The sequence below is a fragment of the Mirounga angustirostris genome, unplaced genomic scaffold (assembly GCF_029215605.1).
Source record: "Mirounga angustirostris isolate CCGP_5_RB_7025 unplaced genomic scaffold, mMirAng1.0.hap1 SCAF_13, whole genome shotgun sequence".
NCBI lineage: Eukaryota > Metazoa > Chordata > Mammalia > Carnivora > Phocidae > Mirounga > Mirounga angustirostris.
In genome coordinates, this window is record NW_026991721.1 from 11359466 (window position 1) to 11377681 (window position 18216).

Here is an 18216-nt window from a genome sequence, read left to right on the forward strand (position 1 = left end):
TTTTTGCTTTTCAGTGTTTTCCAAATTTTCCATAGAGAAAATGCTTCTTTGGGAGAAATATTTCAAATGAAAAATTTCTTTTGAAGGTTCAGTTAATGTGGGAAAATACTAAGAATACAATGTTAAGTGTAGGATAGGTTCTATATATGTATGCATGTGACTTAATCATGGAGGGGAAAAAAATGGGAAAAAGGTGACAAAGCAGTGGTGGCCTTTAAGGAGAAGGTGACAGGGGATCGTGTGTGGGGCTGATTGTTGCCTTTTCTGTATGTTCCAGTGTCTTCAGTGACCATGTATTGCTATTATAACCAAAAGGGCGATTCCTCTCCAAGAGCTAAAAATAGGAGGAGCCTTCTATTTCTAGTGAGAAAGTAAGTTCCAGCAGGGCAAACGCATCTGATCTAGTTGTGCTTGACTTCAGAGCCAAAGCATTTGACTTTGCAGCAGGTGAACGTGCAAGGGGGTCTGAGAAAGTCATGTGAGAGCAAGGCAGTTACCCCGAGAACCGTGGTCCAGTGTTCCGTAACTCCGTGACGGAGATGGCCAACCGACCGGGGCGGGGATCGAAGAACCACTTCGCTAAGTCCAAGCTGTAGCTCCCAGCAAGCTTCCTCTTTCCTCTAAGTTGCATTTTTTCCCAAACTGACTTGAATCAGGAAGGATCCCCGCGCCATCTCCAGAAAGCTCAGGTTTCAGCCAGCTGGCTTGCACCGAAGTTGCCCTGTCCGTCATTAGGAAAGCCGAGACATGACTTTCTGAATTTGATACAGAGAACTGGATGCCACCTACCATCTGCTTTTGGAGGGCAGGGAAGCCCACTGTGTGAGAAGTGAAAGCGGGGAGTTGAAGGCAACTTCTGCTTTTCCTCTGCCCGGCCATGTTTTACGTATATTAATGTTGTGACCTTTGACCTTTGACCTTTGACCACTGTGGGGGTGAAGCAAGTCTTTGATCTGAGGAATCAGCATCTTAAAATCACCTAATAGCATTGTTTTGACCTTTTTTCCTTCTTCCTGCAGAAGCCCAGCTGTGAATCATTTGCAGGTCTCCTAACATAACAGCCTTAACAGCCTCGGGGCGCTTTGCTTTTTGTTTTGCGAATGTTGCACGTAAGGCTCTTCGGAGGAGCTTGTCTTTATTATTCTGTGACTGTGACTCCCGCAAGCTCCCACCTTAGCCAAATTCGTTCTCTGAGGCAGTATTACCCTCACTCAGACCTGAGGGCTGGGAAACTTCTAGAAGGGAGCTAGGGAATCAGTGATGTGTGTACTTGGCTGGTTGTGAATACACTGTCTTAAATTAGATGTTAAGTCAGTCTAAAGAAGCGGAGAGAAATCCGTGTATAACTCACACAGGGAAAGTGCCAGATTTCACCCCCCACCCCGAAAACATACTGCTAACAATTTAGTATATCGTCTTCCAAGTGATTTCTCTATGCATACACATACGTAGTTAGAACTATAGATGTTCTTACCTTTTTTTCCCATAATACATCATGGACATCTTTCTATTTTACTATGTAAGAGCTCCCCTGTTTTGTTTTCTTTAAGATTTTACGTTTTTAAGTAATCTTTACACCCAACGTGGGGCTCAAACTCACAATCCCGAGATCAAGAGTCCCATACTCCCATCAACTGAGCCAGCCGGGTGCCCCGAGCCTCCCTATCTTTTTAACAACTGTGTAGTGTTCCACTGCGTGCCATTGTACATAATTTATTTAAGTGCTCCCCTATTAATAGGATTTGATCTTCAGATACTTTTCGTCAGTGTTCATCCAACAGTGCACAAAGGTCATCTTACAGCTCTTTTGTAGTGTGCAAAGAACACTCACCCTCATCTTCTCATCAGTCCTCTCTATACTTCTCGTCAGTCCTCTCTATAACCTTTTGGAGTAGGATGGGCCACTCTAAGGGTACACTGCCAAAACTGTAGCTCAGAAGACAGTCCAGCTGGTGAGGGCTGATACTGGGATTTAAACCTTACATTTTAGGGCACCTGGGTGGCTCAGTCGGTTAGGCATCTGCCTTCAGCTCAGGTCATGATCCCAGGGTTCTGGGATCGACCCGGGGATCGAGTCCCCCATCGGGCTCCTGGCTTGGTGGGGAGTCTGCTTCTCCCTCTGCTTTTCCCCTTGGCTTGTGTGCTCGTTTGCTCGCTCTCTCAAATAAAATAAAATTAATAATAATCCTTACGTTTTAGGCTGCATGCCTAGTGTCAAATAAATAAATAAATAAATAAATAAAATAACCTTACATTTTAGGCTGCATGCCTAGTGTCCTGGCCTCTAGAAGGCTCCTGTGCCTGTTCCATGCTTTATACAGGAGCAGCTGAAAAGCTCCAGGCATTTAAGGACACATCTGCAAAGTCTTCTGATGGGATTTTAACGCCTTCGTTCTTAGTAGGCAAATCAAGCAGTTGTCTCTCAGTAATGTCAAAGGGGGCGATTGAGGTGGTCATTATTGGTACCAACTGCATTATATAAAGATCAGAGTTACAGCTGTCTGGCATCTGTATGGTCCTTTAGTGTACTAAATTTGTGCGATGCCCCTGTCAAACTACATTGTCACTCGCTTTGTCACGACAACCCCGAGGTCAGGAACAACTCAGTAATATACATCAGGCCAGCACTTGGCAATGCTGCAGGCCCAGTGGTGATGACAGAGACAAACGGAGGCCCTGCGCCTGTGCAGCCTGAGGTCTCAGGAGGATACTTACAGATAGAGGCGGGTGTTCAGAGAACAAAGGGTAAGGGAGTCGAGAGATGGGAGGAGGGGTACTTGAGACAGTGGTCAGGAAAGGCTTTGATGAGCAGGAGCCCTGTGAGTAGGTGCATGAATAATGACAAGAGGACAGCCATGCAAAGGGCTCAAAAGAGCATCCCAAGGCAAAAGGAAGGTCGCCAAGACCCTGAAAGGAGAATAAGGAGCTCAAGGACCACAGAAGGCTGATGTTGCTAGAATGAAGTGGGGATAGAATGACCACACAGGGCCCCGATGGGATTTGCTCTCGCTGCAGTGGGAAGACTTTGCAGAGTGTTTAAGGAGAAAGCACAAAACAAAATATGATCTGATTTATGCTTTTGAGAAATCACTGCAGTGTGGAGGTGGAAATGGGCTATCTTCACACTGCGTGGAAGGGACCACTTAAGAGCGGGCCTCACAACACTATTCCTGGTCTGCAGAAGACTGAGCCATTAGAAGCCGAGGTGACTGAGAGAATCATTTTTTAAATTAGATTTAGGACAGTGCTTACCTTTGGGAGTGTTTAGGTGAATGGGATTCAGATAAAGATGTAGGAAACTGGCTATTTTGGGTGGTAGGTTGGTAGGCTTTACTATTGTGTTTCACAGCTTTTGTGTATCATATGCATTCTGTGTCTGCTAGGGGCCAAATTGTGTCCTTCACAACTCACATGTTGGAGTCCTACCCCCCAGGGCCTCCTAATGTGGCTGTATTTGGAGATGGTGTCTTCAAAGTAAAGAAGTTAGGTGAAAATGAGGTCATTAGGGTGCACTAGAACCCAATAGGACTGTCCTTTTAAGAAGACATTAGGACACGGGCACAGAGAAAAGGGCCATCTAAAAGTGAAGGGGAGATTTCAGAAGCCAGTCCTGTCCACACCTGCCACTTGATCTCAAACTTCTAGCCTCCAGAACTGTAAGAAAATAAATTTCCATTGTTCAAGCCCCCCAATCTGTGGTCCTTTGTTACAGTAGCCCTGGAAAACTAGTAAGTAGAGGTGTCAAATATTTCATCTTTAAAAAACTGTAATTGTTTAAAAAATCCCGTAAGGTAGTGGAAGAATATCAAAATGTTAACAACAGTCATCTCTGAAAGGTGTGGTTATGGGGGATTTTCATTTTCTGTATTTACATTTCTGAACCTTTAATATCTTTCATAATGAATATAATAGGTTTGTATTTGAAGGAAAAGAGAGTATGGACATGACTTGTCCAAGATTGCAGTGAGTTGAGTAGCAGAGAAAGAAAACCTGAATTACATGTACAATCATTCCCCAGTGCTTCTCCATTAACAGAGAAGTAAGCAGGCATGTTGTGTGGGATAACCAAAAATTGCTCCTTGGAAGGAAACCCTTTTTTCCTTCCTTCCCTCTTGTTGCCGCCTAGAATGCAGTTGTGATGGCTGGAGCTCCAGCAGCCATCTTGAGGGAAAAAGTAATCTCAACGTCAAAAACAATGCACAGCAGCAGAGAAGGAAGTGTGTGTCTCTGAAGACTTCAGGGAGCTACTCTACCAACCCTGAGCTGCCTACCTCTGGATTTCTTTCATATGTGAGAATAAACTCTTATGTGTTTAAACCGACAGAAATGGAGTCTCTGTCACTTGCACATTGTTTTCAGTCGTTTCGTATTAGAGTTAAGTGTTACGGGGTGGGGGGGAAGCAGTTTTGAATAATCTTTTAAAAATTTATTATAAATTTGAGGGATGGCAAAAATGGTAGCTTTCCCGGATGTAACAGCAGCAGGGGCAGGCTGGTGATACTTTTTAAAAATAAGAGAAATTATGTTTATTTTCTGTTATCAAAATGAAACCAAATGTCATGTCGTTGTGTTGATGACACCGGCTGTAACTGAGTTGTTTATGTTATTGAGAAGAGATTTTATGGTACCTGTGGTACAAAGGACAGCCTGCCTTAGCTGTGGGGCTATTCAGGGCTTTGCCCTTACAAGTTACCTACTTGTTTAAGTCAGTTTCGCCATCTGTAAGAGGAGGAGTAAAACAACCAGGATTGTGACAAAGAATAAATGCAATTATATTTGTGAGTGTGCTTAACAATCAGTAAAAGCTGTGGGGCACCTGGTTGGCTCAGTGGGTTAAGCATCTACCTTCGCCTCAGGTTATGATCTCAGGGTCCTGGGGTCGAGTCCGGAGTCAAGTCCTGAGTCAGGCTCCCTGCCCAGCGGGGGGTCTGCTTCTCCCTCTCCCTCTGCCCCTCCCCACCCCTGCTTGTGCTCTCTGGCTCTCTCTCAAATAAATAAAATCTTAAAAAAAAAAAAACAACAGTAAAAGCTGATTCACTTTAATAAAGCTTCACTTTACGAACACACTCCTACATCATATAAAGTCCCAATATTTCTAGGCTTCTCTATAGCACGTCTAATACCCCAAGGAAGTCTTGGGTCCCACTTGGGTTAGCTCTGCCATGCTTCAAAGATAGCCTTGCATAATTAATAATTAGTTAGCATGTACTGATCATTTACTATATGACAGGCAGATTTCATTCATGCATTTTCATTGAATCCTTCCCCGGAAACATTGAGAAATAGATGCTATTCACATGGTCATAAGGAAACTGGTGAGAGGTTCAGTAAATCACGCAAGATCCTATTCCCTTCACACAAGCAGAATACGGACCCCAGTGATCAGGGTCCTGAGGCAGAATAACTCATCACTGGACTATAAAGCCTCAGTGAGCCAATGGTGCCTCCTGCTCGGGTGTTAGAGATTTCCCCAGGTAGTAGGCAGGTCCCGTTTTTTAAGTACACAATTATTCCCTGTGGGAGTGTCTACAAAATAGATACAGAATGTGGTGCTCTGGAAATGCCCTCTTCAGGAGCAGGTGCTCAAACCCAGCTGCTGACAATGTCAGTGTCTCCCTCTGGGAATTGCCCTCACCCCAAGGAAATGCCTTGGGCTGGGCCGCCTCCTTGGACGCAGCCTGCAGCAATGACAGACCAGTGCGTGGAGCGAGCGCCCCCAGCCACCTTGTCTCAAGGGCGGAAGCCTGGGATGGGGCACCCGGCTCCAGCTCTCGTCACAGCCTAGTGCATCTCGGGTCCGCTTCTCCCTCTGACCCGATTTCCTGCACCTATTCACAGTGAGCCTCTGGAACGTGTCCACCTGCCACCACATTCAATCCAGCCTCCGGCGTCTCTTCGAGAAAGCTGCAAGTGCTCCCCTGCTGCTGGCTTTCCCCCCTCTTGTGACTCCACAGTGACCATTTTTAACAAAAATTGAGGTCACTTTAATCCCTAATCGCTTCCATTGCACTTGGAATAGAACCCACCTGTACCTTCACTACCCTGTTCCCAACACTTGGCTCAAGACTGGAGATGTTCTAGTAGATGCTCAATAAATATTTGTCACATGGTTGAATAGGCTAGGTTGTGTGCTAACTGTCATGCGGGAACGGAAGATGACAGATACAGATCTACAGACCACATGCTGGAGGAACTCGCCCTGTAGTAGCTGTCATAAGTCGGGAACACAAATGACTTAGGGCGAGACAACAAATGTCACAGCATATTCTGAGTCCCGAGGAGGGAGCATTACTTCTAGGCAGGGTATCAGAGGAGATGCTGTGTGGGGAGAATATTATGCATTCAAAGAAGGCGGAGTGGGGCACCTCGGTGGCGCAGTCGTCAAGCATCTGCCTTCAGCTCAGGTCATGATCCCAGGGTCCTGGGATCGAGCCCCGCATCGGGCTCCCTGCTCAGTGGGGAGCCTGCTTCTCCCTCTCCCACTCCCCCTGCTTGTGTTCCCTCTCTCGTTGTGTCTCTCTCTGTCAAATAAATAAATAAAATCTTAAAAAAAGAAGAAAAGGAAAGAAGGGGGAGCATATGAAAAGGCACCCACATGGGAAAGTGCAGGGCAAATGTGGAAACAGACGTGTGGACCAATTTAATTGGAGCATGGAATACATCAAGACATTAGAGTAAGAGACTGCCTGGGAAAGAAGTGACACCAGATTGTCAAGGACCTGATTTGCCAGGTAAGAAATCTGGGCTGTATTCTGGAGGCAGTGGGGGCCGACGATGATGCAACCCAGCCTTTGAAAACATTAAGACAAATTTCTTTTCAGATATACAATAAAAGTAGAAATAATAGTACAGTAAATCCCCATATACTTCTCACCAACATCCAACAATTAACATTGGGCTCTATTGCTTTATATAGAGATATACAGATACATAGAATAGATACATAGATAGAAATGTGTGTGTGTGCATTTCAAAGTCTGTAATACTTTTTCTTGGCTTACTCTTTCTTTTTCTTTTAATCTTTCTTTCCTTTCTTTCCTTTTCCATTTCAAAGGGAATTACAGACATTATGACTCTTCACTCCCAATCATTTCTCCAAATATTAAAGGTGCTTTTCCTTCATAGCCATCATACCAATATCACACTGAACAAACATAGTAACTGCCTAACATCATCTAATACCAATCCATTTTAAAATTTCCCCAGTTATCCCCAAAATGTCTAAAAAGCTGTTTTTTGTTTTGTTTTGTTTTGTTTTTCAGAACCAGAATCTAATCAAGCATGTGGTTGTGTCTTTCAAGTTTTTTAAATTTAGGACCATCACCCCCTGGCCCTTTTTTATGACATCAATTTCCCTTAATCTTTAGGTCTTGTCTTCTAGAAAACCAGTTGTCTTATAGAATGCCTCACATTCTTGATTTATCTGATGGTCTTCCTTGGGGGTGTTGTTTAACCAGTTCCTCCAGCTCCTATAAACCAAAGGTTAGATTTGAAGGCTTGATTGCATTCAGGATTCAGCACTTAGGGCAAGAAAACTTCATTAGGCCATGCTGTATACTTCATGCTGGAACCAGGGACCTCCTAAAAATATTGATTGTCCCAGGGTGAGTGGTGCTAAGTTGGATAGCTGGGTTAAAGTGGGGACAACCAGATTTCCCTACTGTAGAAGTATCTAATTCTCCTTTGTGATTGGCAAGTAATCTGGGGGATGTGCTTGGCAACCCAAGTCACATTTTTGTAGCTATTTAGTTTTAGCAAACATGTTCAAGTGCATTTAATCACAACAGCATCCGGTAAGGTTTTATTCCCATTTAACAGAAGTAAAAACTGAGGCTCAGAGTGCTTGAATGACTTTCCCAAAGTCACAGAACCAGTAAGTAGCAAAGGCAGGACCCAAGCATAAAGGGATTCACTTTGACTCAATTTTTTTTTTTTTTTTTTTTTTTTTTAAATCACAATTAGGACGCCTGGGTGGCTCAGTCGGTTAAGCGTCTGCCTTCGGCTCAGGTCATGATCCCAGGGTCCTGGGATCGAGTCCTGCATCGGGCTCCCTGCTCAGTGGGGAACCCACTTCTCCCTCTCCCCATCCCCTGGTTGTGCTCTCTCTCCCTCTGTCAAATAAATAAATGAAATCTTAAAAGAAAAATTTAAAAATCACAAATGGCCTACATCTAACTGGGGATTCTCAAAGTGTATCCTCTCTCCAGAATTCAATAAACATTTCTCTCTTTTATATCAACATTTTCTGAAAAAAGAGTATTCCTTACTTTCTTGATACCAGAGAGCTCAATGCCAAGGAAAAGCAATTTGTTTTACGCTTTCTGTTGCCGGTTTAAACTAGCAAAATGTAACAGGTGCTGCATTCCCCAAAGCTCTGTTTGTAACAGTAGTTCGCAACATCTCCATATTCAATGAGCTACTGAATCTGTGACTTTTACAAACATGTAAACCAAGTCAACGATGCTAAAGCCGACAAGGGCAGGGCCCTTAGGTCTGGAAGAGACACCCATCTGTAGAAGCACACATAAAGGCGAGGCCTCTCGAGTCAATTTTCTCCTCACAGCGGGGTCAGCAACTCGGGGGACAGAATGAGGAGTATTGCCCAGTGGACTGGGGAGACCTGGGCCTGAGGCCTCCCCCAGCCCAACCCAAGGATGTCCCTGGAGGCTCTTGGTCTCATCACAAGAAAGAATTCAAGGACAGACCAGACACAGCAGGTGAGCGGTGCAAGCAGGAAAGTTCATCACAGTGCAAGTACGCTCTGCAGATGTGACAGCAGGCCGGTTCGGGAACGCTGGGGTTTGGGTTTCTACCTTTTACTGACAACTGTTAGCTATGGGGAGGAAAGTTACTGGAGGCAGAGATTTCGTGGAAGCAGGATTTTGTACCTTTTCTTCCTTATTTGGTCAGGGGTTTCCGGCCTTCTTTGTCAGCCAGTTTGGTTTGATCTGGTTTCTTGTGGGTTTGGGAGTGCTGCCAGGACAGGCCTCTGACCTTCTGATAACAGAACTGGTCACCGCTTCCCCCTTTCTGGTCTCCAGCTATTCTGTTAGAAGCTAACTAGCTGCCTCCTCTAACATTTCTCCCCTCAAGGACTCTGGGCCCTTAAAATCTTTGAAGGGAAAATGGGTGATGGTGCATCATAATGGTCTGGGATGTTGACCCTGCCTGAGGGTTCCAGAAGTCCTTGCTCTCTAAATTTTAGGACAACTCGATGGACAGTGGGGAGTAGAAGGAAATCACGGGCTTGGTGTTGATAGGTTTCATCTTCACAGGGGATGGGTTGGAATCCCTGGTGCACCATCATTTGTAAATGAAATTGTGGGGAGTCTGCAAGAGACAAATTTGACAAGAAAATTAAACAAACAAGGTCCAGAAAGCAAAAGTACCAATATGGTGGTCCTAAAAAGGGCGAGAACCAGGTTACAGATGGAAAGGTCTTACATACAGCATCCCAAATATTATTAGCAGGATCAACCCCTTTGGCCATTGGATGTAGCCATTAGGCTGGCGCATATAATTCTGGGATATTCTCTTCCACTTGTCCAGTGGTGTTGATGTAGGTGCAACATGTTCTGTTAACGACAGCACATACCTTGTTCCGCCAATAAATAATCTAAAGCCAGCCTGTTGTCTATAACCACATTGGCCAAAGACAGATGGGACTTGGGAGAGATCTGAGAAATGAGAGGAAAAGCTAGTTCATCTAATGCTGCTTTCAGATTTCGCAGGGTGGTATCATGATATGCAAACCCCCAAGGAGCTAATGCACTTCCTCAGGTTCTGGTGTCGGGGTGGGCAGAATTATAGATGTGGACTCCAGCGTGCAATGGCCCCAATGTTTGAGGTTATCAGCGCACTGAAATCCTAGGGCCGATATGGGCTGAGTAAAGATGGGCCCCTGTAGATTGTGAGAAGGACGTACACAGATAAGGAGATAGTTGGGAGAAGCGCATAAGGTTATGGGAGAACTTGCTCTTCCTAGCTCCTGGAGCTGTTGGGCCCACGGGGAAGAGTTATTGTGTGTGCATTTGGGGACTCGGGTCCCGCCCTCCTGTATCCTAGGGAACTAGAAAGTGTGGTTGTGAAGGGAGAAATTGAACAATAATGCTGACTAATGCTAGTGTCCAGCTAGGCCATGATCCAAAACGTGGATGTATTGGGGTTTTACTTGAAAGGGTGGAATTGGCACATACCCAGTGGATGGCACTGCAATCTGTGTCATTTATATTTTCTATGCGGGCATGCCGCATTCCATGCCTGGAATACTGAATTGAGACATTGGAAATTTGTCTGAAGGTCCAAGGGTCTTTGGCAAAGTGAGGTCCAGAGACTGCCCCCGGAGGTGATGCTATCTGGCAGCTGACCTATCTTTTAGGTCTGTTTTTATGGGTTGAATTATTGGAGTTATCTGCACGTGGAGCTTAGGAATAAGCGGGGTCCACCACCTGAAATATCAGGGTGGTGGGAGGGGATAGGTCAACGCAGATCCAATTAGGGCCGATGAGAATCCCTTCTACGGAAGGGAAACTTGCCTGGTAGTTTTTTTGATGGAGAGTTATATTAGGAGAATGAGCAGGATAAAAGAGGAGGTAAGAAAGGTCTTTTGGGGGGATGTAAATGACAAATCCAGCAGCTGGAAAACTTATTTTCCTAGGCTAGAGCAGTAATAAGAATGAGAAAAAATAAGACTTTTAGGGCCATGTCTGAGGGTGAGACCCAATAGGAAAGGTGTTTTTTGTTTTGTTTTGTTTTAAGGAGGGGAGTGGCTTGAGGAGAGCAAGAAAAACAACTCAGAGGTCCAAGTAGACAGAGGTTTGCAAGGAGGAGAAGCAGTATAAAGAAAATCCAGAACTCCTAATGTTACAGCTTTTACACAACCATAAAGCTGAAACAAACAAAGCTAAATACAAGGGAAAAAACTACAAAACCAATAAAATTCAAATTAACAACCCTTAAAAAAAAATCCAGGCAATAGCTAAAAGTACGAAGCAAATATTCATAGTAGGATGTCAATCACTTATCTTTTTGAAGATATAGCGTAGATTTTCCACTGGCTCACAGGATTAGGATGGAATGTCTCAGTCTTCAACTATGCGTAGTCTGGAGCTGGGTATGTCTATTCTAGACAAATGAACCCAGCTAGTTATTATACCTTAGAGCTTAGCTGCTGTTGGGGTGCCAAGAAGAATCTGGTAGGGTCTCTACCATTTGGGATCTAATTGATCTGAAGGTAAACCCTCCTTCCAAGTCTTTAATAAAACCATGTCCCCTAGCTTGATCTGGGCAGGTACAGGCTCTTTCTTGGGCACAGGTAAATTTTTATTGCCGTAGTCCATGATAGCCTGCTGTACCTGTCTTAGACTGATGAAATGTTTTATAAATTCGTGAGCTTCCGAATCAAACAGCAGATATGCTGTGAAGAAAGGCCTCTTATACAGCATTTCAAAGGGGCTGAGTTGGAGGTTCCTTTTGGGGGCCATTCTCATTCTCAGGAGGTCTATGGGCATGAGTTTTATCCAGGATTTTAAGGTTACCTGACAAAGTTTGGCCAAGATTTGATTAGCGCTCTTGACCTTTCCCAAGGATTGGGGTCTCCAGGCAGCGTGAAGGTGGTAATGAATTCCCAGGCAGAAGACACTTGTTGAGTCACCCTTGGGATAAAGGATGGGCTGTTATCACTTTGCCGAGACTTTGGAAGCCCAAAGCACGGGATAATTTCCTTTAGTAGAGCTTTTGCTACCTCTTGAGCTTTTTCCGTTCTAGCAGGATGAGCCTCTATCCAACCAGTGAAAGTGTCCCCAAAGACCAGGAGGTATTTAGGTCCCTGAGATGGGGGCATCTGAGTGAGTCTATCTGCCAGTCCTTTCTAGGGTACGTGCCTTGTCTTTGGATGGGCTAGAGAAGTGGCGGTGGTTTAAGCCCTCCCCCAGTGGTGTTCTTGTGACAGGCTGTGACAGGTCCCAGCCCTGGTGATTTCCTTGATAACCCACGACAGGATAATTCCTGAAAAGACCCTATTAACTAAGGAGGCTAATATGTCTCTTCCCAAATGAGAAAAGTCATGTAGTCCCTTGATGATTTTCCATTGGGATGCCTAGGGAAGCATCACCTTTTGGTCTTGCGTCCACCATCCCTCAGGATGGAGTAGGTAGTCTTTCTGCTGAGTTCAGTTTATGTCCCTTTTTGTATATTGGGACCTTTGTTGGAGGATTGGCCCTTGAAGGAGTAAAGTTGCCTGTATTGGGAGTTTGGGACCCTAAAGCCATCTTTTGGAGCTTTCTATGAATATCTGGACCTGCCTCACTTATAAAATGAGTTCCCAGGACCAATCTTCCCTCTGGGGTATCTGGATCTACATTGGTGAACTTTTGTGGCCCTTCTACTAGATGGGACTGAAAAAGAGCGGGATTGCCATTGGGTCCTTGGGTGATCTCCCTCACCTTATCATAGTTTACTAGTTTGATGATACACCTCTTTATGCTCTCCAGAGGCATAGTACCATGTGGGCTAGTCCCTGCTGCCCAGGCTGATAATTCCAATTAGGGTCTGTCTGAGGTATGAAGGTCATTCCAACCAGGGTATCTGTTAGGCTGGGTAGCATGAAGTATTCCTCTTCCGCCCAGATGCGTAATCGTTCCTCCGGATGGCAGCAATGGGACAGAATGACCAGAAGGTCCTTCCAGGTTAGAGCCAAAGACTGGAGTCAGGCTCCTGAATTCCTCAGTAGATTTGCTGGGATCCTGAGAAAACTGGCTTAACACTCATGGCACTGCCTGAGATCTGACATCAAAAAGGGGACAGAGAGTCTTTGTGGTCCCCTGAGGTCCACCGACCACCTCCTGGAGGGGGCAGAGGAACTTTTTCTTTGGGCCTGAGTCTGGTCAAGGAGGGTAGGTTGGTTACTAGGGTGGGGGACTGGTTGCTTAGGCTGGAGCCAACGGTGTTGGAGTGTTTCCGAGGGGAGCTACTGCAAGAATTCCTTTCTTGGGGCCAAGATCTAAATGACTCTCTCCCACTGTGCATGTTTTATATGTGTCAGGGGCATCCCTGAGGGCCATAAAGGCCTGGACAGAAGGGATCTCTACCCATTTTTCTTGTATCGTATGGAAGAAATTGACTTGCAATATGGTTTTATAGTTAAGACTATCATTTTCTGACCAGACCTCCCCTCTAGCTTATATGGCGGCCAAGCAATGTTACAAAAGAAAATAAGCATTTTCTTATCTAGGCTTTCTAATAGGAGCTGATCCCAGTGTCTCAAAATACATCCCAGAGGGGAGTCTTTGGGGATGGAGGTGGAATTTCCCATTGTCTTCAGGGAGAGAGTTGACTCCCTTAAAAAGAAAAGGAGCAACTAAACCAGGGTTCCCACTACCAGAAGCCTGGAGTCCTATTTCCCTGAGGAGAGTTAGCTCTCTCTCCGAAACCTGATAGGATCTCAACTGGGTACTCTTCTAGAGAGTTCCAATGGCGAGTGGACTGTGGGTGTCCCGAGCCTGCTGTCCATTCACCCTGAAATCACGGCTGTGGCCAGCATGCCGTGTGATGACCCAGCGGCCCTGGCATCCCAGGGCCCAAGCATTTTTCTGGCACTTGCTGTCCCAGGAGTGATGGCCTTCCTGAAGACCCGATAGAAACAATGCCTGATAATTAACCCTGATGTCCCAGGATGAATCCCTTGGGAACGGGCATCATCATGATTCAAGATCTCTGAATATCCCACCTCCCTTGTTCTGATAGGCCTCTTAACAGTTGGTGGCAAACAACAGCCACCAGGGACAGGGGTCCCTTTGACGGTCTAAATATTTCTCGTCTGACCTGTTGATCTCCCCCCACTTTGTGGTCAGTTCTGGTGAAACTAACCTCTATTTTCCAGTTCTCTTTGCATCCCTGAATTATTTGGGTTGAGTCACATCTAATTAAGTGGTGGATAAGGCATACCCACAGGGAGAGATCTCGAGGAGTGGGGTCCTTCGCCAAGGAGTAGAATGGTTTATAGCTACTTTATGGTGATCACAGTCTGAGTTGGCAGTTGTGCTGGACCTCTGCCATAGGGGACAGGACGTCTCGCAGGTCCGTGCCCCACCACCAACAGAGGAGAGTGCAGAAGCAGGTAGGAGAGGAAGCAGTTGAAGGCAGACAAGGTGGGTCAGTGTCCCATGACCAAGAGGCAGATTCCTGCAGACAGAGTCAGCCTGGGAATCTCAGACAGTCACCTGGGGACCAGTGGAGAGGATCTGTGTGCTGCTGTGTCACCTGCACGAGTGACCATGGATCACTCTCTTACGTGTCTCGGTTTCTCGCGCCAGAAGTCTAAGACAACCAGAGGGGCTCGGAGCACTGGAGGATCAGTCCTATGTGTGCAAACCCAGATGAGCCAAAGTTTTAATTATGAGGGAGATGCAAAGCCCCATGGGACTGCTGCACATCCTGAGAAATAATCTCCGACACTTCCATAAAACTCTTAGTCACCTAAGAGTGCCTTTCAGCTGGAAGGCGCAAGTGTCCCTTTACTCTTTGGAGCTGAAAATCAGTCTCTCATAAATGCTACCAGACATCGGTTCCCAGGTAGACCAGAGAGAGTAGGGCAAAGGAGGAATGGTGACTTCACTAAGCAACTCTCCAGCACAAAGACAGGCGAGAGTTGGAGACTCACCAGTGGTGGAGAGGGTCGCTCAACGGCTGTTACCTCCTTCTGGCTGGCTTGCCAAAAACGTGCTGCCCGTGGACTGGGGAGACTCGGGCCCGTGGCCTCTGCTCAGCCCTTTCAAGGATGTCCCTGGACGCTCTTGGTCTCATCAAAAGAAAGAATTCAAAGACAGACCAGACACAGTGGATGAGCGGTGCAAGCAGGAAAGTTTATTAAAGTGCAAGTACGCTCTGCAGATGTGAGAGCAGGCCGGCTCGAGGGAGAGCTGCACACTGGGGGCTTGGGTTTCTACCTTTTATTGACAGTTGTTAACTAGGGGGTGGAATATTTATTACCTGAGGCGGGGATTTCTTGAAAGCAGGGTTTCCCGCCTTTTCTTCCTTATTCTGTCGGGGGTTTCCAGCCTTCTTTGTCAGCCGGCTTGGGCCGGTCTGGTTTGATCCGGTTTCCCGTGGCTTTGTTTGGGGAGTTCTGCCAGGACCTTGCTTACAGGCCTCTGACTTGCTTACAACTGCGCTGGCCGCGATTTCCCCGTTTCTGGACTCCAGGTATTCTGTTAAAGCCTAACTAGCTGCCCACTCTAACAAGAGCATACGACAGTCTGGAATCAAGGGTTACGGGGTGTGGTGCGATGACGAGCAAACCGGGGAAGGGAATCAGGAGGATCTTGGACCCAGGAAGGAACTGGGGAAGCTGTTTGTGGACTCCGCAGCAATCCGGGCCTCCAGCTCAGAGCCAGCCGCTAGGAGGAGGCCCTAAAAGGGGGCTTCTCACAGGCAGTGGCAACCTGCTGAGAGTCACTCTTCCCAACAGGAAACCATACGGATGTTTTTCACTCAGGAAGAGGGACTCCAGCGCTTTTGTGAAAAAACGCTTTTGGGAAGACTCTTCGCCTACCCCGAAAAGCTGGAAGCAAGCAGGCACGCCCCCAAGGCGGGCTTCCATGATTTTATTGGTTACCTCCAGTCAGCCCCTCTCTCAATAGGTCTCTGTTATTGGTCAGCACTGCCAAGCGTCAGCTGTCACAGACAATATCCGGAACCAATCATCTCTAATCCCCATTCCGTCTCGCCTCCAACATGTGAGTGACACGCACGCGAACCAATAAGATAGGAAAGTAAGGATGTGAAAACGAGACTCCTTCCCTTGTTCTTCATCTCCTTCAGCAAATGGTAGAAAAGGCTGAGCAGCTGACACCAACCACCAATCCGTAAGGGCGGAACTGGGACGAAGGGAAGAGAGATGGGAGGGGGTGACGTGGCAGTGACGGGATCATAAACTGAAAGGAGTGGCGGAAACCCTGGCCAATCGGTGATCGAATTGGCCGGGCACGCTGCATTCTCGAGTCCTCCCTGAGCGCCGAAGACTTCGGGAAAGCACCAATGGGCTTGTACATGAGTCTGATTGGCCTTCACCTGAGCCAATCAGCGGCGTGCCTGCAGGACGCGTCCCACCCCGGACTCTCACTGGGCGCTGTGGGATGACAGGCCCGAGAGAAATGCCAATGTCCTAGGGGTCCTCCGCAAGTGACGCTCAGCGGCACCAATCGACTGCCTCCTTCCCGCGGCCGAGCCCTCCTCCCGCGGCGGGCCTGGCGGGGCGGGGACGCTGCGCGGCCGCGGCTGATGCGCTAGCCGTGTGGGGCGCTCCGGGCTGCGACGGCGGCTCTCGTAGGCGGTTCCGGTCCTGTATCTCGGGGCGGCGGCGGCTCATGGCGGCGACGGAGCTGAGAGGGGTGGTGGGGCCGGGCCCGGCGGCCATCGCAGCTCCGGGCGGCGGCGGCACCGGTCCCCCAGTGGTGGGAGGCGGCGGCGGCCGCGGAGACTCGGGGCCAGGCTCCGGGGCCGCGCTTGGCACGGTGGCCGCGGCGGCGGCGGGCGGCCCGGGCCCCGGCGCCGGGGGAGTGGCGGCTGCGGGCCCGGCCCCTGCGCCGCCGGCGGGGGGCTCCGGCGGCTCGGGCGCCGGGGGTTCGGGCTCGGCTCGAGAGGGCTGGCTCTTCAAATGGACCAATTATATCAAAGGCTACCAGCGGCGGTGGTTCGTGCTGAGCAACGGGCTCCTGAGCTACTACAGGTAACTGCTTCCGGGGCGCCGTCCCCCACCGCAGCCCACAGCCCCCGCGCCGTCACCCTCTCGAGCCGGCACCGCAGCCAAGGTCGCCCCAGGCCCCCTTTCGTCACCTGCGCGCATTGACAGCCCGCGACGCGAGCCCACCATCACAAAAGTGAACGCCGGGTCTAACCCCTCCACCTGGGTTACCCGCCCTTGGTGCAATACCTTCCCCTCCGTTCCTGGCCTTTCCAATTGTTTGGAGAGCATCTACTCTTCCATTGTGTTTCCACCAGCACAGAGGTGCAATGATGAATTCTGCAAGGAAGGCGCTGTTGTAGGTGCTAAGGGGCACATGTAGAAGAGCAAAATCCAGGCATGGCTCTCAAGGAACTTACTGTGAAAGTCCCAAGTCTTAGCTGTCTGTCCTCAGTCTCCAGAATTCAAGGTTATTAGCAGCCCTTGATGTACCCGCCGTTGTTCTCTCCATGTTCAGGCACAAGGACACGACGCACAGGGTGGCCTCCGTATCTACCCCCTGTCTTCCTTATCTCTCCCAGACTTGGCATATGCTTTCACCTTCTGGACAGCCCAGAATGGAGATGTGCACTCCAGTGCTGCTTTTATGTGTGCTGATCCCACCTCCCGCCATGGGAATGATTTAAGTGGTCTATCCAGTATTTCTGGGGTCTCTTTGCTTGGTTAGGTTTAAGTTTTATTAAAAGAAGAATCCATGTCTTTGGTATGATTACTTCTTGTTTGTTCTGGAGCGTTTAATATATATTTATGGTGACTGACAGTCTTGCCATAACTGTAGCATGCTTTTGGCTACTCGAGTTACTAGAGATAATGATACTGGATTTGGGGACAGGACATAAACATTTCCTGAGGGCTGGACAGTTTGGATAGTTTCACTGACTCCCAACAATAACCCTGGGAGTTAGGAGATACTCCTGTCTTACTGATGAGGAAACTGAGACCTAGCTGGGCAACTTTTCCAAGGTCTTAAAGAGTCAGGATTTGAAATTAGTTCTCTCCACACCAACATAACCTAAAACCCAGGGTAGTGTTACATGAATCAATCAGACAATAGAGATTATTGCTTGCCGATAGCAAGTTTATAGATCACAGTTACTATGTGTACTTTATACAAAATGTGTAAGTCTCCTTTACGGGAGAATTTTCTTAATATAATGGCATTTCTACTTGAAATCTTTCTATAAAGGCCATCCTATTTGAGACCCCAAACGCTGTTAAGAACAGCTCACTCTATTTCTCTTCCTTTGCAGGTAGTCATTCTGCCACCAGGAGAGTTAGGGTGAATGAATCTCTTCCATCAACTCCACTGTATCAGCTCTTAGAGAATTTTGAGGGGAAATTGAAGGTGGGAGTTGGAGGTTGTTGAAGTAAGAACACATTCTTATCGAGTCTCTAACATTGGAAAGTGCCTTAGCACATCCTCACTGCTTAAGCCACATTGTGAACAGTTGTATCACTGGCATTATTATATTCAT

At 47.4% G+C, this 18216-nt stretch overlaps 1 protein-coding gene across 9 annotated transcripts in view; it reads left to right on the forward strand.

Annotated features, from left to right (window-relative positions):
• The window catches only part of LOC123857114 (oxysterol-binding protein 1), an 83726-nt gene that overhangs the window by 33359 nt on the left and 32151 nt on the right, over nt 1-18216 (forward strand). The window contains exon 19 of one of the 9 annotated variants that reach the window (XM_054511894.2): nt 4127-4971. The exons of 6 other annotated variants lie outside the window; for them this stretch is intronic. In XM_054511894.2, the coding sequence (XP_054367869.1) occupies nt 4127-4139 (13 nt within the window). In that variant the 3' untranslated portion in view covers nt 4140-4971. Of the gene's footprint in view, nt 1-4126; nt 4972-15807; nt 15864-15931; nt 16727-18216 lie in introns of those variants that run through there. 2 more of the 9 variants (XM_064576367.1, XM_045893590.3) reach the window with 2 other exon arrangements.